This window comes from Delphinus delphis, chromosome 11 (assembly GCF_949987515.2).
Source record: "Delphinus delphis chromosome 11, mDelDel1.2, whole genome shotgun sequence".
In the NCBI taxonomy this organism is placed as follows: domain Eukaryota; kingdom Metazoa; phylum Chordata; class Mammalia; order Artiodactyla; family Delphinidae; genus Delphinus; species Delphinus delphis.
In genome coordinates, this window is record NC_082693.1 from 24,746,577 (window position 1) to 24,774,135 (window position 27,559).

The 27,559-nt window shown below is 37.5% G+C and overlaps 1 protein-coding gene across 1 annotated transcript in view; it reads right to left on the minus strand.

Moving 5' to 3' along the window:
• Window positions 1-1,276: 1,276 nt before the first annotated feature.
• OVCH1 (ovochymase 1) overlaps window positions 1,277-27,559 on the minus strand; it is a 51,953-nt gene continuing 25,670 nt past the window's right edge. The window contains exons 15-22 of the mRNA XM_069541228.1: window positions 26,111-26,265; window positions 19,497-19,653; window positions 19,083-19,178; window positions 16,251-16,475; window positions 8,478-8,603; window positions 6,884-7,019; window positions 5,775-5,914; window positions 1,277-1,395 (exon numbers count right to left, since the gene is read on the minus strand). Coding sequence (XP_069397329.1) covers window positions 1,277-1,395; window positions 5,775-5,914; window positions 6,884-7,019; window positions 8,478-8,603; window positions 16,251-16,475; window positions 19,083-19,178; window positions 19,497-19,653; window positions 26,111-26,265 — 1,154 coding nt within the window. The remainder of the gene's footprint in view (window positions 1,396-5,774; window positions 5,915-6,883; window positions 7,020-8,477; window positions 8,604-16,250; window positions 16,476-19,082; window positions 19,179-19,496; window positions 19,654-26,110; window positions 26,266-27,559) is intronic.

A 27,559-nucleotide genomic window follows, 5' to 3' on the forward strand; every position in this document is an offset into this window, starting at 1 on the left:
AAGAATGTCTACGAGCTGATCATGCCCTCTTTAAACCATTACTATAAAACTTCTCACTACCCTCTCCAAGTGGGGACACATGGTTTTGAGGGCATTAGCCCACTGTGGCCCCCTTTGCCTTGCACAGCAATAAAGCTATTCTTTTCTACCTCACCCAAAACTGTCTCCAAGATTTAATTTGGTCTCGAGGTACAGAGGCTGGTTTCAGTCTAGCTAGGTCATCAGGGAACTAAAAAAATGTTTTTGTCACCCAACTGAAATAACTACATATAAGGGAGTATATTTGAGCCTTAGCTACATACAACCTTCATTTATCCACAGCACAGCCAAATGAATAAGAGGCAAGGTACAGTAACTGGCATGAAAGTCAAAACCACTAGCTGGTGTAAATGAAATTTTTTTAGGCAATAGTTCTTAGAGGTCTCCTGTGAATCAGAATCCTAGGGCTAATTAGCAATGGTTTCACTCAACCTCCCATCACCCCTGGATTTCTAAAGCATCCTTCAGAAGATGATGGAGACTGATCCTCACTGATGGTTCTCTCTCTTGTGAGGCTGCTGGTAATAGCCAGACTGCTGTCATGAAGTTCTCTGTAACTGCTACCCTATGAATCTAGTTCAGCTTCTAGAACAAAACATTTTTCGTTCATCTTTTGCTTTTTATTTATTTTTTTAAAATAACTTTATTTATTTATTTATTTTTGGCTGCATTGGGTCTTCGTTGCTGCGCGTGGGCTTTCTCTAGTTGCAGTGCGCGGGCTTCTCATTGTGGTGGCCTCTCGTTGTGGAGCACGGGCTCTGGGCATGCGGGCTTCAGTAGTTGTGGCACACAGGCTTAGTTGCTCCATGGCATGTAGGATCTTCCCAGACCAGAGCTCGAACCTGTGTCCCCTGCATTGGCAGGCGGATTCTTAACCACTGCTCCACCAGGGAAGTCCCTCATCTTTTGCTCTTTATAGTTTTCTTTAAGATAAGAATGTTTAACCATTCTCTGGAGAAAATTTGGAGAATTTAAAAAATAATTACTTATAATCTTGCAATCTAGAAATATCCACTTAAACATATTGGTGTGTTTCCCCTTAGACCTTTACTTAAGTCATATATAGCACTTTTTTTAAAAAATTAAAATATACTGTGTAATTTTTTCATTCCAATCTTCTCACTTAATATTGTTAACACAAGTTCATGTGCCCGACGCACGGTGAGGCCAAACAAACTGAAATGTCGGAGTTTGGAGCAGAGAAAGGTTTACTGCAAGGCCACGCAAGACTCATGCCCTAAAAAGCCTCAAGCTCCCCGAAGGGTTTAGGGAAAGCATTTTTAAAAGTCAGGTTGGTGGGGTGGGGGTGGGGTGTCGCAGGGTATGTGATCAGATTGCGCACAATTCTCTGATTGCCTGATGATGAGGGAACAGGGTGATGTCACGGGGGTTAACTTTATCAGTCCTTAGGCTCCAGGAGGCCTGGGGCTCTGTGCTCATGGTCATCAAGTAGTTAACATCTTCCATTTAGTGGGGGTGGGGTGGGGTGGGGGGGGTGTTGGTGGTCCACATCTAAAACAACTCAGGAAATTTGCAGAATATGGGGGGGAAGGCCTGTCCCGGGAAGGCCCTATAGGATTCTGCTCAGTTACAATATTACATGTAAGAGTTTTCTGTCTTCTAAAAAAGTTAGCTGAAAATATTTTATTTAGTGGTGGCATAATATTTTATCCTATGGATTTACTATACTTTTCTTAACCAATTTCCTATTTAGATCCTTTTTTTTTTTGGCCATTATCATAAATAACACCAGCTGAATGAATATCTTACACATAAATGTAAAGCATATTTTTTATAAATATGGGTAAAAATAGAAACGCTGAATAAAAGGTTATAGATTTATAGCTTTTGAAAAACATTTCTATATCTTCCTCCAGAAAGCATACGACATATTATACCTAAACAACAACCTGAAAATGTCTGTTACACTGCATTTTGTTTACTAAGTATAATCATTCTTCAAATCTTTTTTGTCAGTTAAGTAGGTAAAAATTTTTTTCATTTCCGTTTTAAAGAGGCTAAGTATTTTTTCTCACATGTATTTATTTATCTATGAATTGCTCATTCAGATCACTTGCCCATTTTTATATTAAGGTATATCTGGGAAAATAATAATTCTGAATTGTGTTTTAAAATTAATTGATTAAACTCTTATTGTACTATTTAAAAATTGTTTTATGTTAGGGATCCTCTTAATTCTAAAGGAATATAGCTGTGCTTTACAATTGTTGAGTCAGGGTTTATTATCATAAGGTTGATGATTCAAATCTGCTCCCTGTGACAAACCATTTCTAAGTTTAACTGTTCATACACGGTATTTTCTGAAACAAACATTCTAACAAAAGCAGTTATAACACACATAGTTTCAAGTCAACAATTCTAGAACTGTTAAGCTTTTCACTATTATAGGAAAACTGCCCTTTTTAGTAAACAGATGGCCAGAGGATCACTTCATTGTGACAAGAGACAAAATAAGGAGAGATTTAATTTAGATTGTATAGTAACTGATATGCAAATATTCATTAACCTTTCTTATCTATCAAAAGGGGTTAAGGGTTAATCCAGTGCTTTTTGTTTTCAAAATCACTTGGGTCAATAGTTTGTAATTCTTTTGGAACATGAACAAAAGACTCAAAAGCCTTGGGAACTCTGGTTTTAACCGAAATCTATTCAAGGCTGAGTCAAAGATATTTGGGCCTGTAAATTAATTTTATTTTACAGATGTGGGCTTTTCTAATACTGATTTGTAAACATTCCCTATATTAATTACCTTAAGCCTTTCTCAGAGTTGTTGAAAATCTTCAGTTTGTTATTTGCTTTTTAATTTTGTTTCTGTTGAAGAAAAGTTTTTAGTTATAAAGGAGGCTATTGATAATTTCCTATTTTCTTCGATTGCTTTTACACAAGAAGATCCTTCTCCATCCATAACTAATTGCTTATTTTTTAAACCTTTAGTGGCTTAAGAAAAATGCTTAACTCTTTAATCAACTGTTCTATGAGGTGAGAGAGAATATAATTTATATTTTCCTCCCTGATTTGTAATGCCAAATTTATCACATATAAATGCCTTATAGTTTCTTGTGCCCCTTCTGGTCTATTTATTTCTAGTCATGTGTGTCTATTCTTGTACCAGTACTACCCTGTTTTAATTATCATTATTTTAAAGTATGTTTTAATACTGATAATTCACCTCATCATCTGGTCATTTTTTCCCCCAAAACATTTTCAGCTAGTTCTGTTTATTTTAAGGATAAACTTTAGAGTTATTATCAATTTCCTCCTCACCCTCCAAAAACAATTCCCATTGGGATTTTGCTAGATTTTGCTATATTTATAAATTAATTTGGGGTGAATTAATGTTAATTTTGTCTTCCAGTTTTAGAACATGGTCTTTTCTCTATTCAGATCTGTGTGTGTGTGTGTGTGTGTGTGTGTGTGTGTGTGTAAATTTCACATTTGCACAATAAAACTCACATTTCATTTTAAGGTTATTCCTAGTTACATGGTTTTTGTTGCTAATTATGACTGAAGTGATTTTTCCATTATATCTTTTAACTAATTTTTACTGGGATGGTTTTGAGGATACGATTATTGTATCATTAATTTATATCTATTTTTTCCTGATTTGACCTAGTTTTAAGATAGATAATACATTTTCAATATTAAACTATTCGTGCATTCTTGGGATATAGCATAGTTGGTTATGTTAAAAATATTCATTCAATAACCTATTGACCTCAAAAATTGAGTTAACTCCTATAGGCTATGAGTCTTATGTGCAAAAATTGAAATAGTCATAAAATTTTTGTGGAAGAAGATAGGAAATATTACATGTTTTGTGAACTAATTCTAAGTAAAGAACAAATTCTAAGTAAAGAACAACAGATATATAGTTCATTAATTCTATAAATTATAACTGATATAACTAATGTACTGTTTTCCATTTTTCTTCATTTCTTTGTTCTTCCAAACTGTGTGTTCTCCAACACCCCATTGATGGAGAGGCAATAGGGAAACAACAGTCTAATCTTTTCTTCTAAGCACCACAATTTTAAGAATATGAATTAAAATGTATAATTCTAATTCAAACACAGCAGAAACTTGGTTTCTTTTATATTGGTTAACATGCATTCTCTCATTTAATTCTCAAATTAATCTCATGAAGCAGTACAAGTAACAGGTATTCTGTAAGGCAAGAAGCATAGATAATTTCCAAGGATACTGGGCCTAGGTGCTATAGTCTCCCCACAAGAAGCTAAGCCCTTATTGATGTTATGTTGACTCAGGAACCAGGAAAGCTCCATGTTTACTAACATTCCCTTAAGTAGAAACACAAAGATTGTTAATACATCTGCTTCTGGGATGGTAATGTAAGCCCGAAGAATAAAAGGACAGTGGGTTAGCAATTGGCTATTTTATCAACTCTGGCAGGGCTCTGCCTATGTGGAGAGTGACACTGGCATCTGGGTCCTTTCTAAAGAGTCAAAGGCCAGGAAAATGCCACACATCCTCTCCCTCTGGGAGTCACCTTGTTACCTTAGGCATCTGTATCTCTGACTTAAGCAAACTGAGAATTTTCTCTCACTGTTGTGGCCTCTCCCGTTGCGGAGCACAGGCTCCGGATGTGCAGGCTCAGCGGCCATGGCTCACAGGCCTAGCCGCTCCACGGCATGTGGGATCTTCCCAGACCAGAGCACAAACCCGTGTCCCCTGGATCGGCAGGCGGACTCTCAACCACTGCGCCACCAGGGAAGCCCTAAATTGGGAATTTTTTATGCCCATGTATCTGTGTGTGCTAGTGATGGCAGAGTGTCTCTTCTTTTAAATCACACAAAAAGTTACAGGTAGATTATCTTCATGTCACAAATGAGGACAGTGATTCTTAGAAAGCTTTGGGAACATTCCCAAAGTCATTGAATTACTATGTGGTAGAACTGTGATCTACTGGACGCAGGACCGTCAGATTCCAGAACTCTAGGCTGCTATATCCGGGTATATTGGGTAACATCAGTCTGCCAGCCCAAACCCTGTTTCCATTTCCCTTTTCTCTAGTCATCTCCCAGTTAGGTATGGCCACGTGACAGATCTGGCCAAAGTGACTTAAATTTGCTACAGGATTCCTGGAAACGTATTTGCTTTCTCCTTGGTGATAATCCTTCCCTGTGCCCCTTCTTCCTTTTTCCTCCAGTGTAATGGTGGCAACTGAGATAGCCATTATGGAACCATTAGGAAAAGGCCAAGAGAACTGCAGTAATGCCATTCTTCACAGAGTTGAACTGTTGAGCTGGTGGTGCATCTGCATCCCTCTGGATTTCTCTTTCTTTCAGAATAATAAATTTAAGTCACTGTAATCAGGTTTTCGGTTACTATCTAATTGACAAACCCATTTAATGCCTTTCCTGTGAACATTATTTTGCCTGATTAATATTATATTCTCAATTTTCTTGTGTTACATTTGTCTAAGACTGTTTATCCTTTATTTTTAGTATTTCTGGGCAAGTGTAATCTAGGTATGACCCAAGTAAACAGCATATAGTTGGGTTTCCTTTTTAACTTAATCAGAGAGTGTTACGTTAATTTCAATTACAATAAAAAATAGTAACAGTAAGGCTATTTCAATATCATATAAGAGACTAATTTATGTCATCTGTAATTCACACACTGAATATAAAACACTCTAAGAATATTTTGTGAAAGAAAATCAATAGCATAGTTCTTCACAGGAAATTAGTTACCTATTAATTTTTTGCCTGATCCAAATCCTTCGTAAACCAACAGGTGACCCTGACAGGCCAAGGGCATTGGTTGCATCTGGAAGTTGACAATATCAAGGCGAATGATGTGATTTGAAGGGGCCAATAATCTCCAGTGGCAGCTGTAGCACAGATGAAAGAAAGTCAGAAATGACTTCTAAATAGCATATGTTGTTTACTTTGTTCATAATTCAATGCATCACTCAGTGAGTCACTGTTATTGACTCTATCTGCTTCTTCTGTGCTTAAGGTGAAAGAAAGATTTAAACTATAACAATTAAAAATATTTTCTAATACTGAATTTGTCAAAAGTTCACCCGTTATGGTGAATGGTTGGTCAATCACTTGTATTTTATAAATTCTGATTGGCAGCCTATAAGAGTTAAAGAAGTATTCTTGTCCCAAACTTCCCCAAATCACATAAATTTACTTAGGATTGATATTATATGAATCTTCAATTTTTTTGTTTCTCATTTTAAATTTATTCTAATGTTTAATTCAGGGAAGGTTCTCTTTCCACTGTGACTTTTTTTTTTTTTTTTTTTTTTGTGCGGTACGCAGACCTCTCACCACTGCGGCCTCTCCCGCTGCAGAGCACAGGCTCCAGATGCGCAGGCCCAGCGGCCATGGCCCACAGGTCCAGCCACTCCACGGCACGTGGGATCCTCCCGGACTGGGGCACAAACCCGTGTCCCCTGCATCGGCAGGCGGACTCTCAACCACTGCACCACCAGGGAAGCCCCCTCCACTGTGGCATTTTAAGAACCATTTATTGAGTACCTACTATGTGCAAGAAGCTTTTAGGTACATTATTTCAATCTCCAAAACTCTTTGATAGAGATTTGACTTTCCACTTTACCTAATAAATAGTCTCTTTTGTTAGGAAAGTACAATTTATCAACAGTATTTATTAATGTAATCTTACATTCAGTTATCATATATTGAAGGCCTCAAATAAGGGATTATCTCAAAGTCTATTCTTTAAGGGAAGGAAGTGGAAAATAATGCCTTAAGCAAATAACAAATGTCCCTGCTTGTCAAGGGATCATCCATGAACTTCTTCCATTGTAGTATAAACATTCTTTCCTCACCTCATAGTGGTTCTGTGAAAATATCTTGGGATTTGTATGATTCCTGTTGGTTTGGTAAGAATAACATCGTCACAAGTGGTCACATGCTCTTGGTTTGAACTCTGAAGAAATTTGGTAGTTTTACTGCTCTTTGGACCTAAAAATAAAGAAGAAAAGGGATTGAGGTAAAACTAATTTTAAAGAGGCTTGTTATATGCCTTTTCAGCTCAGAGCTATCAGCTTTCCTCCCTGTTTTAGAAAAAAGTTAACAGGAGGTAGTTAGTTTCACTAAAAATTTTCTATCTGCAACATTCAAAAGATACAGAAAACCAGAACCTCTCTCAAATTATCTTTGGCACAGCCTAGGGTCTATGGAAGATAAAGTGTGATAACTATAGAAAATGCAGGTTCCCTGCACAATTCCATCTAAAAGCAATATTCATTTTGAAAAAATTTTTTATTGAAGTATAATTGATTTACAATGTTGTGTTAATTTCTGGTGTACAGCAAAGTGATTCAGTTTTACATATATAAATACATATATATATATATATATATATATATATATATACACACATATATATATACACACACATATATTCTTTTTCATATTCTTTTCCATTATGTTTTATTACAGGACATTGAATATAGTTCCCTGTGCTATACAGTTCCCTGTTGTTTATCTGTTTTATATATAGTAGTTTGTATCTGTTAATCCCAAACTCCTAATTTATCCCTCCCCGAGCCTCTCTCCCCTTTGGTAACCACAAGTTTGTTTTCAATGTCTGTGAGTCTGTATCAGTTTTGTAAATAAGTTCATTTGTATCATATTTTAGATTCTACTATATATATATATATATATATATATGAATATATATATATGTGATATCATTTGATATTTGTTAAAAGCAATATTCATAACATAGTTCTTTAGGAAAAAACTTTCCTATGATATACATGCTTTTCTTTATTACTCACTTAACATTTTTCCAATTGTCTCTCTGCAATGCTTTTCAGTGCCAAAGAGAGAACCTAGCTCTTGGTTACCTACGTTCATCAAGAGTCAGAAACCTCACTAATGACATGTTTGAAAATGCAGTCTGAAAACTCTGAATTGCATGAGTTTACATTTATAATGCTAGCATCTACTATTTGTTTAGTTTGTTTTCACAACTCATTCTAACCTTTTATTATTATAATATCACTATAAAGAAAACTCTAATACAGAGATAATAAATTGTCCAGGGCTAATCAGCCAGCTAAGATTTAGAACTCAAATCTTTCAATCCACAAGAATTATGGCTACAGAAAAGGATCAGTGTGGTGTAAAATCACAATCACAATAAAAAATGCTATCTTGCAATCAATATATCTTAGCCACACCCAGAAATCACAATTCTGAATGATTTACACGTCAATCAGCTTATTTACTGAGTAGTTTTTCCTCTTGGACCAGACCAATCTCAGATCACTTAAATAGATTTTCCCTTCAAACATAAGCTCGTTCCCCACAGAAACAATTTTTCTTACAAAACAATGTGTAAGTTTTGAAATATCCCTAAAAACAAAAACATTGATTTTTAACTTTATAAGTTTACTAAATGACCAAACATACCTTGGACTCTAAAGACAATATAATTTATGCCAAAAGCACCTTGCACACGGGAATGAAATGTCACCCTCACCAGTGGTCCAGAGCTCATGAAAATCATTGGGTAAAGCCTTCTCCCACATAATTCACCTAGGTTAAAAAAAAAAAAAATCAAATTTGATAAAAAAAAAAAAACATTTGCTTTTTTAACAGTTCTCTAATTTAGGTGTAGCAATTACTTAAACTCCACTCTGCCAAATGAGGAGCAGGGTTCCAGAACTCAAATGACTCACCCAAAGTCACAGACTGATGGTGGGGAGTCAGGATTGGAAGCCACGTTCAAAAATTCAATACCTATTACAGTCAACTATGTCACACTGCTCCCTTGAAGGACAATAGGTAGCAAATTATTTTATCTTTAAAATAAGGCTGATGTGCCATTTTTCTCCTAGAAAAGTAAGCTATTTATTAAAAATATATCACTGTGAAAATCCATGATGGAAAACTTTTTCGACCTGAAAATTTATTCTTTCCCTACATCCAATCTTCTTTTGATCACTTTACTTTAAGAACCTAAGTCAAAGACAGAACATAAAATTATAACCATAATTCTAAAATGATTCAGAGGGCTGATTAAAAAGGTATAGAAAGAATCCTTGATTTTCTTAGAATCAAAGTCACCTACTATTAAGAATAACTCAATATCATTCTGTAACATTTATTTAAATGTCACCTGCTCAGAAAGACTTTTGCCAGTTATACTGCATATAACTCTATGGCACCTGCATCCCAGATGCTTCTTCTCTCCCTTCCCACGTCATTTTCCCCCAGCCCTTCTTTCTAACATATTATATATTTTATTGTAATATGTGTCCTCCCCCAACTAGAATATAAGGTTGGTAAGGGCAGGGATATTTTTTGTCCATTTTGTTCACTACTGGATGCCCACAACCGAGAAGGGTCAGTCCCTGGCCCACAGTAGGTGTTCCATATATATTTGTAGGGAGGAAAGAAGGGAGAAGATTATATACAAGAAGAAAAAAACATTAGTTGGCATAACATCTTAGGATAAATGATGTTGAAATACTATTTGAAGAATGAGCAAATATTTATTTATAGCAAGAAGAGATGAATGCAGCTCTTGAATGGTTTCTGGCTCCCACAGGGAAAAACATAGCATTTTACAGTGTACTAGAATACTACCTGACTTGAGTAAGAGGTAATGTTTCTATCATAGTCCTACAGTTCCACTAGCTATCATCTGAAGGAGAGAACAACTCCAGAAGTTTCAAGCTGAGAATTTCAAATCAAAGAAATGCTACATTGAAAAATTATAGGGGTTCCCCAGGTAATCCACAACAAAGTCAAACATGGTTTTCAGTAGAACAATGATAAAGGCAAGTTTTCCCAGAAATCATTTACTTCTATATGAGAATCTGGTATATGATAAAGATAGCTATAAATTAGGGAGAAAATAATTTTTTTGAAAAAAGAAAGCAGGCATAAGGCCATTTTACCATATGAGAAAATATATTTCAGCAGGATTAAGCTTTTTTAAATTAAAAAATTTCCGACCTCAGATTGAGAAATTAATTTTTAAAAATAAAAGCAAAGAGATAAAACAAAGATCAAAGATACATATGACTGTATTTAAACCAATAAATTTAAAAATATTTACATCAACATATAAATATACAAAATTTAAAGGCAAACGACAACCTTATGAATAAGTACTTGTAACTTATGACAAAGGAAAAAGTATTTATATATATATATAATATATATACATATATATAGCTCTTATAAACCAATAATAAGATCAATACTCAAATTTAAAAATAGATGGTAATGACAACAAATTTAAAAATACAAATAGCTAACCAACACATGAAAAAAATTTATCCTCATTAATGATTTTTTAAAAAGTACAAATGCTTATTAAATTGATAATATCAGGTTATGGGCATGGTGAAAGAGGCTCTTATGCATTGCTAATGGCAGTGAAAAATGATTTAGTCTTTCTTTTTTTTTTAAACAAGTATTTAATATATTTATTTATTTTTTTTAAAATTTTATTTATTTGTGGCCGCGTTGGGTCTTCGTTGCTGCACACGAGCTTTCTTTAGTTGCAGCGAGTGGGGGCTACTCTTCATTGTGGTGCGTGGGCTTCTCATTGCAGTGGCTTCTCTTGTTGTGGAGCATGGGCTCTAGGTTCATGGGCTTCAGTAGTTGCAGCATGCGGGCTCAGTAGTTGTGGCGCGCAGGCTCAGTAGTTGTGGTGCGCAGGCTCACTAGTTGTGGTGCACAGGCTTAGTTGCTCCATGGCATGTGGGATCTTCCCAGACCAGGGCTCGAACCCATGTCCCCTGCATTGGCAGGCGGATTCTTAACCACTGTGCCACCAGGGAAGTCCCTGATTTAGTCTTTCTGAAGAATAATTTAGCAGTATGTATTCATGCAAAAAAAAAAAATGTTCTGAGTCTCTCTTATCCCAAGTTGGGGAGACATAGTAGGGAAAAATAAATAGCCAGATCCCTGTTCTCATGAAGCTTTCATGTGAGTCAGATAAGTGAAGAAGATGATTTCAAATAGAAACCACTGTTACAAATGAAATAACCAACAGAATATGATAGAAAACGACTGTGGGAGGTGAAGGATGATGCTACTTAAGACTAAGAAGGCCTATTTAAGGAGGTGACCTTTCAATCAGTCACTCATTTATTAAATGCCTTCATTTCGTCCAGCAACGTTCTAAGGACTGGGGATCCCTGAAGTGAAGAGATGAGTTTCAGTCCTCGAGAAGTTCATATCAATAGGGAAGACGCTGACATAAAAACATGAAACAACCTCATAGGTTAGAAGACAATAATGCCAAGAGAAGGGCCACTGAGAAGTACAAAGGTGGGAGTGATGAAATTCACATCAATCAGGTAGGCCTCATTAAGAAGGCACATTCTATGTGGAGAAAAGGGAACCCTTGAACACTGTTGGTGGGAATGTAAATTGGTGCAGCCACTGTGGAAAACAGTATGACTGTTTCTCAAAAAGCTAAAAATAGAACTACGATATGACCCAGTAATTCCACTCCTGAGTATATATCCAAAAAAATCAAAAACACCAGTTCAAAAAGATACATGCACCCCAAAGTTCATATCAGCATTATTTACACTTGCCAAGATATGGAAGCAACCTAAGTATGAATGGATAAAGAAGATATGATATATATACACAATGGAATACTACTCAGCCATAAAAAAGAACAAAATGTTGCCACTTGCAGCAACATGGATGGACTTGTAGGGCATTATGCTAAGTGAAATAAGTCAGACAGAAAAAGACAAATACTGTAGGATATCACTTACATGTGGAATCTAAAAAATACAACTAGTCGGGGGGCAGAGTCAAGATGGCTGCATGGGAGGACATTGAGTTTGCATCTCCCCAAAACTAGGGCACCTTCTGGATGCTGGTGGGGGACTGTGACAACCAAGGAGATGGGAGAAACCCTCAAGCAACCAGGTAGGACGTGGGGAGAGTGAGAGGGGAGGAGAGGTGGAGACTGGACAGGACTGGTGCCCCTGAGGGGTGGCTGGGAGAGGGGAGGGGTTCCTTCGCCTGGAGAGACCCTTAGGGGCTCGAGGATCATGGGGGAGTGTGCCTAGCATTTCTCCTGCCCAACTGGGCCGCCAGAAGCTGGCTGGGCTCCCAGACTGGGTCCGCGGCCCTCTGAGCCCCGCTCTGAGCTGTGTGGGACCTAGGACTTGTTGCACAAGTCCTCAACAAAATACTAGCAAACAGAATCCAACAACACATTAAAAGGATAATACACCATGAACAAGTGGGATTTATCCCAGGAATGCAAAGATTCTTCAATATATGCAAATCAATCAATGTGATACACCATATTAACAAATTGAAGGGGAAAAAACATATGCTTATCTCAATAGATGCAGAAAAAGCTTTTGACAAAATTCAACATTCAATTATGATAAAAACTCTCCCGAAAATGGGCATAGAGGGAAACTACCTCAACATAATATAGGCCATATATGACAAACCCACAGCAAACATCATTCTCAATGGTGAAAAACTGAAAGCATTTCCACTACGATCAGGAACAAGACAAGGATATACACTCTTGCCACTCTTATTCAACATAGTTTTGGAAGTCCTAGCCATGGCAATCAGAGAAGAAATAAAAGGAACACAAATCAGAAAAGAAGAAGTAAAACTGTCACTGTTTGCAGATGACATGATACTATACATAGAAAATCCTAAAGATGCCACCAGAAAACTACTAGAACTAATCAATGAATTTGATAAGGTTGCAGGATACAAAATTAATTCACAGAAATCTCTTGCATTCCTATACACTAACAATGAAAAACCAGAAAGAGAAATTAAGGAAACAATCCCATTTACCAGTGCAACAAAAAGAACAAAATACCTAGGAATAAACCTACCTAAGGAGGTGAATGACTTGTACTCAGAAAACTATACAACACTGATGAAAGAAATCAAAGATGACATAAACAGGTGGAGAAATATATTATGCTCCTGGACTGGAAGAATCAATATTGTAAAAATGTCTATACTACCCAAAGCAGTCTACAGAGTCAATGCAATCCCTATCAAATTACCAATGGCATTCTTTACAGAATTAGAACAAAAAATGTTACAATTTGTATAGAAACACAAAAGACCCCGAATAGCCAAAGCAATCTTGAGAAAGAAAAACGGAGCTGGAGGAATCAGGCTCCCGGACTTCAGATTATACTACAAAGCTACAGTAATCAAGACAGTATGGTACTGGCACAAAAGCAGAAATATAGATCAATGGTACAGGATAGATAGCCCAGAGATAAACCCACGCATATATGGTCACCTAATTTATTTCAAGGGGGGCAAGAACATACAATGGAGAAAAGACAGCCTCTTCAATAAGTGGTGCTGGGAAAACTGGACAGCTACATGTAAAAGAATGAAATTAGAACATTCCCTAACACCATACACAAAAATACACTCAAAATTGATTAAAGACCTAAATGTAAGACCGAATACTATAAAACTCTTAGAGGAAAATATAGGAAAAACACACTTTGACATAAACCACAGCAAGATCTTTTTTGACCCACCTCCTAGAGTAATGAAAATAAAAACAAAAATAAATAAATGGGACCTAATGAAACTTAAAAGCTTTTGCACAGCAAAGGAAACCATAAAAAAGATGAAAAGATAACCCTCAGAATAGGAGAAAATATTTGCAAACAAAGCAACGGACAAAGGATTAATCTCCAAAATATTCTAACAGCTCATGGAGTGCAATATCAAAAAAACAAAGATCCCAATTAAAAAAATGGGCGGAAGACCTAAATAGACATTTCACCAAAGAAGACGTACAGATGGCCCAGAGGCACATGAAAAGATGCTCAACATCACTAATTATTAGAGAAATGAAAATCAAAACTACAATGAGGTATCACTTCACACTGGTCAGAATGGCCATCATCAAAAAAGTCTACAAACAATAAATCCTGGAGAGGGTGTGGAGAAAAGGGAACCCTTTTGCACTGTTGGTGGGAATGTAAATTGATACATCCACTGTGGAGAACAGTATGGAGTTTCCTTGAAAAACTAAAAATAGAACTACCATATGACCAGCAATCCCACTACTGGGCATATACCCTGAGAAAACCATAATTCAAAAGGACACATGTACCCCAGTGTTCACTGCAGCACTATTTACAATAGCCAGGACATGGAAACAACCTAATGTCCAACCACAGATGAATGGATAAAGAAGATGTGGTGAATATATACGATGGAATATTACTCAGCCACAAAAAGGAACAAAACTGGGTCATTTGTAGAGATGTGGATGGACCTAGAGTCTGTCCTACAGAATGAAGTAAGCCAGAATGAGAAAAACAAATATCATATATTAATTCATATATGTGGAACCTAGATAAATGGTACAGATGAACCTATTTGCAGGGCAGGAATAGAGACGTAGATGTAGAGAAGAGACATGTGGACACAGGTGGGGAAGGGGAGGGTGGGATGAATTGGGAGATTAAGTTTGACATAAATACACCGCCATGTGTAAAATAGATAGCTAGTGGGAACCTAGGGAGCTCAGCTCAGTGCTCTGTGATGACCTAGATGGGTGGGATGTGGGGGAAGGGAGCTCCAAGAGGGAGGGGATATGGGTACACATATAGCTGATTCACTTCATTGTACCGCAGAAACTAACACAGCATTGTAAAGCAGTTATACTCAAAAAAAAAAAAAAAAAAAAAAAAGAACTAGTGAATATAACAAAAAGAAGCTGACTCCAATATAGAGAACAAATTAGTGGTTACCAGTGGGGAGGGTGTCAATATAGAGATGGGGGAGTGGGAGGCACAAACCATTGGGTGTAAGATAGGCTCAAGGATGTGCTGTAGAACACAGGGAATAGAGCCAGTATTTTGTTTCAGCTATACAAATGTAAATGCAAAGTAACCTTTAAAATTATACTAAAAAATGTCAAAGCAAAAAAAAAAACAAAAAAAAAACGAAGGCACATTCTAGTCAAGACCCATGAGGAAGAGGTCTTTGAATAGCTGGGAGAGGTGGTGATGGACAAGGGCCCTGAGGGGACAGCATGATGAGCTAAGGGAGAGCGAGGCAAAAGGTCATACTAGGGAGTCTGGATTTCACTGCAGCTACAAGGAGCATTTTACTCAGGGTGGATGGGGAAGGTAATCTGATCATAGGGGAAAAATGTGCAATGGGGGATAGGCAGTTAATCGTTTTCTCTGCAGTCTAAATGAGATAGTATTTCTAAAGAAAGATCCTTTAAATAAATGTTTGAGCCTTCTAAGTCAATAATTCAATCTCTCAGAATTTATCCTGAGAAAATCTCAACCTCAAAGCAATTCCCTGGCCTCCGTATACTCCTGAATCAAGCACGTGCACTTGTGTGTGAATCACACACACTCAGAGTAACATACCTAAACTTTTCTTTCCAGGTATCCCCATCAACCAAATTATTTCCAACACCTTCCCACCTCCCCCTTTACTGACACCCAAAAAGCCTGTGTTACACCTATACAAAGAACAGGTGGCGGGCTTCCCTGGTGGCGCAGTGGTTGAGAGTCCACCTGCCGATGTAGGGGACACGGGTTCGTGCCCCGGTCTGGGAAGATCCCACATGCCGCAGAGCGACTGGGCCCGTGAGCCATGGCCGCTGATCCTGCACGTCTGAAGCCTGTGTTCCGCAACGGGAGAGGCCACAACAGTGAGAGGCCCGCGTACCGCAAAAAAAAAAAAGAAGAGGTGGCAAGTTTGCTGAACAAAACCAGGTTTGCCTGTACAGGAAATGAGATGACAGTTGGCATGTTATTAGCAAATCTTTTTAATTCTACCATTTTAAAAGCCTTTAATGTATTTTGCTTTATTTGAAAATTCAGCACCTTACCCCCTGCATGATTTTTAATTATCTTAACCCCTCCTCTGTCTTACACACATTTCTGGCATTCTGGCATGGTTCTGCTATGTTTGAAGAAGTTGGGTTCTCCCGTATTTTTTTTTTTTTCCGAATACACATACATACAAACACTTCCACTCAACCTTTAGTATACCTGTTTTGTAAATTCAAATTTTGAAAATATTAAATGTGCCTAGAAGAAAAGTCACGCCTACTACATGAATCAACATTTCAGTATTATTACCAAGTCAAACTCTCCCTTTGAACATAAGCCGCCTACACAGAAAAGGCTCCCAGCACAACGTATAAATGCCCCTCAGGTTTACCTGACATCCTTCTCTCATTGTGGTTTTCTTCATAAATAGTCAGAACTGAATCGCCACACACATGAGACCCAGGGAGTGACAGATACTCAACCGTAAATTTTGCCATACTGCTTGGTGAAACTCTGAGCACCCAAGAACAGTCCAGTTTTCCTCTATAATCCAGTGGATATCTTGGAGAGGAAAAAAAGCCTCTGGGCTCTTCCAGCTCCACTTCAGAGTAACAGCCTATGATTCAGAACATAGGGACACCAGGGACCAATAAATAAGACAAAGAAAAATGAGATTTTATCATAAACTTGAATAATTTAGGCTCGCAAGAAGAAAATTAAAACAATTACCATCAGTTACAAGTTCTTGGGTAAAATGATCATCCCATTTAATGTGTCCTACTTTTGTGAAATGAGGTTGTAGAAGTATAATTTAAACAATAATTACTTAAAATGACTTTTAACTGAATTTTAAAAATTTCTTAGAAAATGCACAGTGGACTGCATTGCATCCTCTAATCCCAGCCTGTTTTCATTTTTTTCCTTCTTTGAGATGCAACTGAAGGTCTGTTCCTAAAAGCTTCATTGACTTCGCTGAGCACTTATGTTGCTGGGACAAATGATTGCATTCATGGAGCTTGTGACTGAGATCAAGAAAAGGAACTGAATCATATAAAGTCATGAAGTCCCAACCACTCGTTATTTTTGGTAAATGGGGTAACAATTTCAAAAAACCATTGCTAAGATTCATTCATTCCCTTGTGTAAAAAGCAAGTGGTGGGAGTGGGTAGGTGTTAAATATGGCAGAATCCTAACACTTTTTCTCATAGAATATTCATAGAAGTAAAACAAAACAATACCCTTTTATATGTAAAACTTTGGAAGTTCTTTGGTATGCATAAGTATTTCTGAACACATACAAATGAGAAATATCTTCTCTGCATTTTAACAATGTTCATTTTCTAATAGTCTGAATGGGACAGTTCAAAGAACACACTTGATGGTCACTACACCACAACACTTACTGACCCTCATCATGGGTCATACCATCCCTATTCTAAGTGCTTAACATGCATTAACTTACTTTGGCACTCATTGAAATTATTCAGTTAAACCATCAAAATCATTAGGTTTTATGATCTTAAACCTAAGTCTGCTTTCCATCTCAACCCCAATTCCATATTTAATTTAATCTAAATATGACTCTTTGACTCCTGACTCTTGTGTTGTCAGAACCTACCACCCATAACTGGTCCCTGAGTTACTCCACTTCATTCCTAGAAGATTTTAGCAGTCATTTTCTCTAACACTATTCCTACCATATATCTTGCTGATTTCAGTAGCCATACAGATGATGTTTCCAGCACTGAATCTTTTCAGTCTCTCAACTTTCCTCCAATGATCTTGTCCTTCACCTGACCTCATTCACTTCTCCAAAGGGTCAGCCCCTAGAGACCTGGTCATTAGCAATAACTGTAAGCCTTGCATAAACTCATTTTCAAGAACCACCATCTCCAACCACAACCTTCTATTTTTCAGCTTACACCAATGCTCCTTCACCTTTTGAGACTTGTAATTCATCTATTCCACCACCTTTTCTTGTTCCTTAACTTTTCCTCCTTGCTTCACTATTTTCCTAGCTTGAATTTCAACCATCCATCATTTTAATCTCTTCCTCATATACACTTTCAATTCCCTTATACTCTTGTATACTTGGAAAAACCCACTGTGATTGAATCTACTCTCCTCCACCTGGGCTGCATCTATGTGGTATGCCTCAGTGTCTCCAGAGGAAAACATACAACCAAACTAACTGATTAGTCTCCCTCTAAATTTATGATCATTCATCTCAGAGGCTTTTATGCTGCCAAACAATTCTACAACATTTTCGTATTCCATGCACTTGGTCACTTTTTTCGAGAACTGTTTACTACTTTCTCGTTTTTCTCTCAAAACCCTCAGAGCCTCTCCCACAATCCTCTGTTTCATGTGCTAAGAAAATATAAGCAATTAGAGGAGAACTGCTGTTCCCATTCCCACATGTACCCATACAACAGCAGCAGTGCCTAAATATTGTTCTTTCCATCTGGCAACTATGGATAAACTGCACTTTGCTCCTATCCAAGACCAGCCCTTCCACCTGGACACTAGATCTCATCCACTTTCTTCTACTGAAGGTCATCACTCTAGCAAGTCTCCCCCTTCTCTCTTGCGTCCTTCTCAATTTTCCTCCAACTCTTTCTAGTTGTCTATTGGGCTTGAGTGTATATGGGAGTGGATGGGGCAGAGATGGATGAAAAGGGAAAGATCCTGACCATTTGGAAACCAAGAATGATGGTATCATGGAACTTTTATCTTCTTATAAATCTATCACAGACATCTAAATCTCCAGTTCCTTTTTGCTTTTAACTAAAAATATTATTAGCAAACAGACACTGACAATTGGGGGAGAGTTAAGAGAGACACTAACACTGATACTCGTCTTGGTCATCTAATATCCAGAGTCTTTATCTAGCAAGATACCTGAAAGCCTAAGGGCCTTTGTTCATGTAGCAATAAATAGCTCAGAGGTCAGAATAATTCTATGAACTTCTCCAAAATTCAAGCACTGTTCACAACCACAAGACTTTTTTTTTTTTTTTAACCTGTAACAGCTGTATCTATGGGGTAGAAAAGATCCCTAGACAGTAACAATAACAACTCTCCTGTCTTTCAGCTTAAACTGCCAACCAGAATGAAGACACAGTTTATGGTATTCCAAAGAAAATTAATGAACCCAGATGAGCAATGTTTTTTGCTAAACTCTTACTAGCTATATTAATGGCATAACATGAACATCTACCACCTGGCCCAGATGCGCTGTCTCTTGAAGGTGTGGGTGGTGGCAATCGTTGTCTTGTTAAGATTTTGTTTTCTTTATTTATCTGAAGTAAAACAGGACCTGCATCTGGGGAGAACATGTTAAAAGTAAATAAAGATGAAAGCCTAAGGACAAAATGTAGTTTGTTCCAGAGCAGATTTTTTTCAAAGAGAATGCAAATCTAGGATTAAAGCAGCCTCAGGAAACGTCAGTTTTACCATAACTCTGCCTAAGGAAGAACTTATTCTTACAGATTTTTAATGTGTTTAGAAACTAAAATAAATAAAATACTATATTATGGTCTTCTCTTTCATAATGCTGATGTCCACCACTCTCACCTCTCCCAAACCCACTAGAAAAAAAAGAGGCACCTTTTTATAATATCTGAAAAATATTTACCTTTGATTCTGGATTGAATCCAGTCCAAGAAGACACTCACCCTGGCAAATACGCCTGGCTTCCTTGGCTGGGGACAGCTGGCTCCCCAGCTGACAATGCCATAGAGGACAAAGGGAGCTTTTTCATGTTTACATACTAATGGCCCACCAGAATCTCCCTGGAACACCAAGAAAACATGTTCTAAAATTGCTTTAATCAGAACTCCTGCTTTCAGTTTTGGAAGAGGAATAATCAATAATTTATTCATAATATATTTCTTTAATTTCTTAAAGATTTATTTTTATGAATTTGTATACCTTAGAATACTTAGACTTAAATAAATGAAATCACAAATAAAAGAAATGAAAGAGGAGACATTACAACTGGTACCACAGAAATACAAGGAATCATAAGAGACCACTATGAACAACTATAAACTGAAAAATTGGATAAACTTAGAAGAAATAAACTCCTAGAAACATACCACCTACTAATACCAAATCAAGAGGAAAAAGAAAATCATAACAGACCAATACAAGAAAGGAGATTGAATCAATAATCAAGAACATCCCAACAAAGAAAAGCCTAGGACCAGAAGGCTTCACTAGTGAATTTTACTAAACATTTAAACAAGAATTCTTCTCAAAGTCTACCCAAAAACTGGAGGAGGGAATACTCCAAAACTCATTTTATGAGGTCAGCATTACCCTCATACTAAAGCCAGAAAAGAACACTACAAAAAAAGATAATTAGGCCCATAACCCTAATGAACATAGATGTAAAAACACCTCCAAAATACTAGCATACTGAATTCAACAGTATATTAAATGGATCAATCACCATAATCAAGTGGGATTTATTCCAGTGATGCAAGGGTGGTTCAACATATGCAAGTCAATAAATGTGAAAGTTAAAATCGTATCATCATCTCAATAGTACAAAAAAGCATTTGACAAAATGCAACATTCTTGCATGATTAAGAACTCTCAACAACTTGGGTGTAAATAAAACATACCTCAACATAAAAAAGGCCATATATAACAAACCCACAGCTGACACTCTACTCAACAGTGAAAGGTTGAAAGCTGTTCCTCTAAGAGTAGGAATAACACAAAGGTGCTCACCCTCACCAGGCCTATTCAGTACAGTCTGAAAGTCCTAGCCAGAGCAATCAGGCAAGAAAGTCTTTTTATACAGAAAGTCTTAAAGGCTCCACCAAAAAACTGTTAGAACTTATCAATGAATACAGTAAAGTTTCAGGATACAAAATATAGAAGTCAGCTGTGTCTCTATACACCAACAAAACAGACACACACACACACACACACACATATATAAATCCCATGTACAATAGCATCAAAAGAATAAAATACTTTGGAATAAATTTAACCAAGGAGGTAAAATGTCTCTATACTGAAAACTATGACTTTGATGAAAAAATTAAAGACACAAAGAAATGGAAAGATATCCCACATTCATGAATTTGAAGAATTAATATTGTTAAAATGTCCACACTACTCAAAACCAGCTATAGATTCAATGCAGTCCATATCAAAATTTCAATGGCATTTTTCACAGAAATCCTAAAATTCACATGGAACCACAAAGACCCTCGCATAGTCAAAACAATCCTGAGAAAGAACAAAGCTGAAGGCATCACACTTCCTGATTTCAAAATGTATTACAAATTTATAGTAATCAACACAGTATGGAACTGGCATAAAAACAGACACACAGACCAATGAGACAGAATTGTGAGGCCAGAAAAAAACCCTCATTTATATAGTTAACTAATATTTGAAAAAGGAGCAAAGAATACTCAATGGGGAAAAACTAGTTTCTTCAATAATGGTGTTGGGAAAACTGAATAACCACATGCAGAGGAATAAAACTGAACCCCTATTTTACACCACAAAAATTAACTTGAAATAGATTAAAGACTTAAACATAAGACCCCAAATGGCAGAACTTCTAGAAGAAAACAGGGAAAAGCTCCCTTTTTTTTTTTTTTTTGCGGTACGCGGGCCTCTCACTGTTGTGGCCTCTCCCGCTGCGGCGCACAGGCTCCGGACGCGCAGGCTCAGCGGCCATGGCTCACGGGCCCAGCCGCTCCGTGGCATGTGGGATCCTCCCGGACCGGGGCACGAACCCGTGTCCCCTGCATCGGCAGGTGGACTCTCAATCACTGCGCCACCAGGGAAGCCCGAAAAGCTCTTTTGACTTTGTTTTTGGCAACAGTTGTTTTGGATATGAAACCAAAAGCACAAGCAACAGGGCCAAAAATCAGTAAGTGGGACTACATCAAGCTAAAAGGCTTCTGCACATCAGAAGAAACAATCAACAAAATGAAAATGCAACCCATGGAACGGGAGAAAATATTTTCAAACCATATATCTGATAGGCGGTTAGTATCCAAAATTATAGAACTCATACAAGTCAATAACAAAAAAATGCAATTTATAAATAGGCAGAGGATCTGAATAGACATTTTACCAAAGAAGATATACAGATGGCCAACAGGTACATGAAAATGTGCTCAACATCACGAGAATGCAAATCAGAATCACAATGAGATATCACCTCATACCTGTTTGATCAGCTATCATCAAAAAGACAAGAAATAAACAGTGTTTACAAAGATGTGGAAAAAATGAGAATCCTTTTGCACCATTGGTGGGAATATAAATTGGTATATCACTGTGGAAAATAGAATTAAAAATAGAACTACCATATGATACAGCAATCCCTGTTCTGGGTATATAGCCAAAGGAAATAAAAATAGGATACTGAAGAGGTATCTGCACCCCCATGTTTACTGCAGCTTTATTCACATTAGCCAAGATATGGAAACAACCTATTTTTCTGTCAAAGGATGAATGGATAAAGAAGATGTATGGAGTATATGTGTGTGTGTATTATATATATATGTGTGTGTGTGTGTGTGTGTGTGTGTGTGTGTGTGTCTATATGTATATTTGTTTATTTATTTGTTTATTTATTCAGCCATGAGAATACTGAATACTAAAATGGAATATTATTCAGCCATGAGAAAGAAGGAGATCCTGTCATTTGCGACAACATGGATAATCCTTGAGAACAATATGTTACGTGAAAAGTCAGACAGTGAAAGACAATTACTGTATGATATCACATATACCTGAGACCTAAAAAATGGGAAAAATGGGAAGATGCTGGTCAAAGGGTGTAAACTTCCAGCTATAAGATTAACAGGTTCTAGGGAACTTATGTACAGCATGGTGACTATAGTTAACAATACTGTATTGCTTACTTGAAAGCTGCTAAGAGAGTAGATCATAAGTGTTCTCAGCACAAGAAAGAAATGATAATTATGTGAGGTGATGAAGGTGTTAACTAACCCTACTATGGTAAGCATTTCACAATACCTAAGTGTATCAAAATCATCACATTGTACATTTTAAATTTATAAAATTTTATATGTCAATTATATCTCAATAAAACTGAAAAAAAACAAGCTTTAAAACATAGGATTTGCATTTTTTTAAGATAGCCTTTCTGATTTTTTATCAGGGCTTTTTTTTTTTTTTGACACAAATGTACTTAGGACCAAACTAAACCTTTAATTTAATTGTCTTCTTATAAAATAAACTGAGCTGATAACATATTTGAGATAAGTGTTTATTTTATATGGAGCATTTCACAGGAGAAATCCTAAACTGGGAATAGGAGACCGATTCCTTAATCTGTAATGTAGAACAATTAACATTTTCTCTGGGCCTAATTTTTTTCCCACATAATTTAAGATTATACTTAGGAGGCCCTTCCAGTTTGAAAATAGTCTGATTTGTCAAATCAGGTGTTTTTTTATTCACTCATTCATTCAGTACGAACACATACACAATATAGAATTTTTCAGTTAATTACAAACATTTTGTGATACAGAAGGAGCCTGTCTAATTTATCTTTTACGGTCAGCACTTATTACAGGGCCTCGCACATGGTAAATCTTCAAGAAACAAATGGTACCTACTGATTATTTTAAAAATTATTCGGTGCCTACTGTGAGCCAGGCATTCTGGAAAAGAATATAAACAAATTAGATGGTGATAATAGCCATAAAGGAAACACTCAGAGTGAAAAGTTGAGAACAATGGTAGCTGTGTGTATGCTTACACGTGCATGTATATATTTGTAGTTTCAATAACATTTGAGCTCGTACATGAAAAATAAGGAGGTGGATTTTCAAAAACCTGGAGGAATAGTGTTTTCATGCAGAATTAATATCTGGGTTAAGGCCCCAACTTAGACAAGGATGTGGCAAGTTTGAGGTCAGAAGGCAATCAATGTGGCTGAAAAATAGTAAGCAAGAGGAGAGAAATAAGAACTAGACTGGAAGAGTCAGCAAGAACAGAACATGTATCACTCTGTGAAGACAAAGATCAATGGCAGGTCAAAGAACTTGAGGTTAAAAAAAAATCTAAAATTTGTTGTGAGCAAAGAACCACAGGATTCTACACTGTGTATCTGAAACTCCCATGTCTCTGCATTCCAGCATTCTGATGTTCACCTTCCTGGATGAGAAATTACATGAGCAGGTCCATTACCCCTGAGTATGCACAGGAGGGTAAAAACCCTTTTTTGGGGTAAAAACCAATTACCTGATAGAAATTAAATTAGAGTCCGTTTCATCAAAGCAAGTTTCTGAAGTCACCCTTTTAGTAATTCAGTATTCTTTATAAAAGAAAGCTAGCCACATCTAGTCAGAATCTCTCCTATTTTCCTTTCTTTGTAGTGGCTGTAAATTTGGTCACACTGCAGGGAAAGTGACAGCTGGATGTAGCTGAAATAAATATAGGTACCAACCGAGATTATGGTATTTGGGTCACCTCTGACATGGACCTATTTGCTCTCTCGATAGATTAAGCTCTTCCCTTAATGTTACATGCTGTTAAACATGACAGAGACAGCAGAGCCATTTGTAATTTTCTTGATGTGAAAAAGAAAGAAAAACCATCCCTCAAAAGGGGGAGAATGAACACATTAATTCAGAGTACTTTTCTATTGGATTTTTATAATATAACAGTAATGTCCTCTAGCAGATGGTGTGAGTGCCCTTCCCATATTCCTCGGACCTTCCAGTCCATGCCGGCTGTGTACCCGAGGGCCCTTGCCCTGTCCACCACAGCCATAAGGCCGCTCAGACTGTGGGAAATGCTCCCCTGCAGCCTTCCAACCGTGACTCTGGGGAAGCTCCCTCACCCCTCCAAGGGGAGGGGATAAATATACTGCGTGTGTTTTGCATCACTGCCAGAGTTTCGCTGCAGGATTCAGCTCAGTCCCTCCCTGTGGTAGTTGGCTTCATAGCACATTAATAGCACATCAATAGACGGACTGCCTTCCCTTCCCTGTACCACCTCCTCACATTTCTACCAGTGATATTTGTACTTTCTAAGCAGACTGTTGCCCTTGAATCCTCCTCTCAGAGTCTGCTTCTGAAGAATGCAAATTACAATATGCAACATAAAACAGAATTTGGGCAGTGCTTGACACAAGGAAAGGGTTTAACTACACTCAATTTATATTCAATGTTACGAGGGGACCTCCTTCCTTCTCTCCTCATTTTTGCCAATGGAAAGACTTCTATCCAGATTAAAGCCCAGTTTTCTCCCCATAGAGGTGGTATCCATTGGTTTCTGTTTCTTCGTGGCCAGGGGGGTGGGGGGAGCGTTTGTGGGGAGGCAGGGGAGGACTATCAAAAAGCTGCAACTCAAGATTCATTCTTTCTTCCCTCTCTACTCTAGACCAATATGAAATGATACAACAATCTGGAAGTGTGTCTGCTCTACAGACCCCAACTTTCCCTTAGGCAGGCTGCCTCAAGTCCAGACTAGGTGATCAAGGTGGGCTGCTTAGTGTTGGAAACACTTTTTGGTTGCATACCTAAGGCATATTCCTCAGTCGGCTTTGTGGATATTAAAGCTGGTGTTTTGTAATCCTTTTGCCCACATCCTGTCTTTTTCCTAGTTGATTCTGAACTTGCCAATAGCATGCTTGTCCAACTGACGTGTGAATACATCTGCACAGGTTCGTGCCTCTAGGATATCACTAAAATTAAACTACTGCTTTGCGATTTGTTTTCTGCTGCATATGAAAACCATTTTTTCAAAGGTTCTCATTTTCTTCATGATTATTTTATTTTATTCTGTGGTTGAAAATTAAGTGTGAGTACCCAGGAGTTTAGTAATAATTTGAATCAATAAAACTCTTAAGGCATAAGTAGGGTACACTAATTTATAATCCTCATTTGCTCGTTCCCCTTTTACCAAAGCTTTAAGTATATCTGAACACATCTTCCCACCTGCAGACCAGTTCAGTGGTGTTGCCCTCTCCTACTTTCTCATGGGCTCCTCTGTGTACCCACTTCCCCTCTGACTGATGGTTGCTTCTGTCTCCTCTCTGCCATCTCAGCAAGTTTGGACTAAGTAATTCACTCTTCCTGTTGTCCTACTGGCTTTCGAGTAGGGGTGTGGCCTGATGCTGCAGGCACAGGCCAAGATGCTTGTCTGTGGCTTTGAGAGTAGGTTCTTCCTGTCTAAGGAGAATCTCCAACAGATGACAACTTCCTATCTTCCTCTGCAAAATTAGAATGCTCTCACCTGACCCACATCTTTCCCTCCAGATGCTGCAAAGCCAGCACAGATCATCTTCTCTGTAATCCCTCCTGGATGGGCAGAATAGTAAGTGCGTTCGCAGACCTCTCTTTCTACCACGAGCACTTGAATCTGCTGTAAGCGACTCGCTAGGCCACCATCTAAGAAATAGATTCAGAAAGAGAGCTTGATAATGAAGTAAGCAACAAGTGGTGTTAAAGAAATATATTTAAGTTCAGACTTGCTCTACACCGACACAGCTGCCATCATTTGGTTTTGCCTAAGCTGATGCAGAATTCTGAATCCAAACACAGTGTTTTGTGCAGGACATCTTTATTTCCAGATGTGACATCTTGGTGAAGAAAATCCATTGGCAGGAGAAACAAGATCAGAAACACTTTTTTTCTAGCTTAATTCTGATTTAAATTTCAGTGTTTCAAGTATAGCTATTAAGAATTCAGAAAGAGAAATTCAGTAAGATATGAATTGGTGTCACAGATAATTTATATTATAAATATATATGTTCATATATTTTTACAGGTACAGTTGACCCTTGAACAACACAGGTTTGAAGTGCACCAGTCCACTTATACTCAGATATTTTTCAATAGTAAATACTGCAGTACTACACGGTTTGTGGTATGTAGGGCTGACTATAAATGACACTTGAATTAACCCCTGCATTGTTCAAAGGTCAACTGTAAAATATTTTACGTAAACATATTATAACTACATAACAATAATATATTTATATGATTTCCAATGGTAACAGGGAAGAGCCAAATCAGACTACATGTTGGATCTGTTTCTTTTACTTTAACCTTTGCTTTCTGCAGCTTTTGTTCACTGAAAGGATACTGTCTGTACATAATGGCCTGCCTCGGGGAACCCTGCCCCTCTGCCTGAATGTTAAAACAAAGTGCCTTTGTTAGGGGGAGCATCTGGACTCTGCCCACCTGTGGATGGCTACAAGAAAGAAGAAATTAACACATCCCCTCCCGGAGGCTGGCCATTCCAGGTGATATTTGCAAAACTTATGGCCATTTTACTTTACTTCCTCATCTCCTCCCCCTCTCTGTGCTATAAAAGAAACTGGCCAAACCCCATAAGATGGCTTTTCAGAGACACTAGTCTGCTGTCTTCTTGGTCTGCGGGCTTTTCGAATAAAGTATTCCTTGCCTCGTCTCTGATTCGTTGGACTGTCGTGTAGCGAGCAGAGTGAGCTTGGACTCGGTAGCACTCATATAAAACAAAACCATATTTCTCTTGTTCCTTTATTATCACTGAGGCCTAATCTCAGCTCTAATTTAAGATGACACTGATGATGAACACTAAAGAATTTCTTCTCCCGCCTGGCCCTCAGGCAGGTCTATGTTAACACGTGTTCTGTGTGACTTATTTTATCACTTTAGATTTATGACTAATTAAAAAAAGGTAAGTTCAGTATTTGATAGC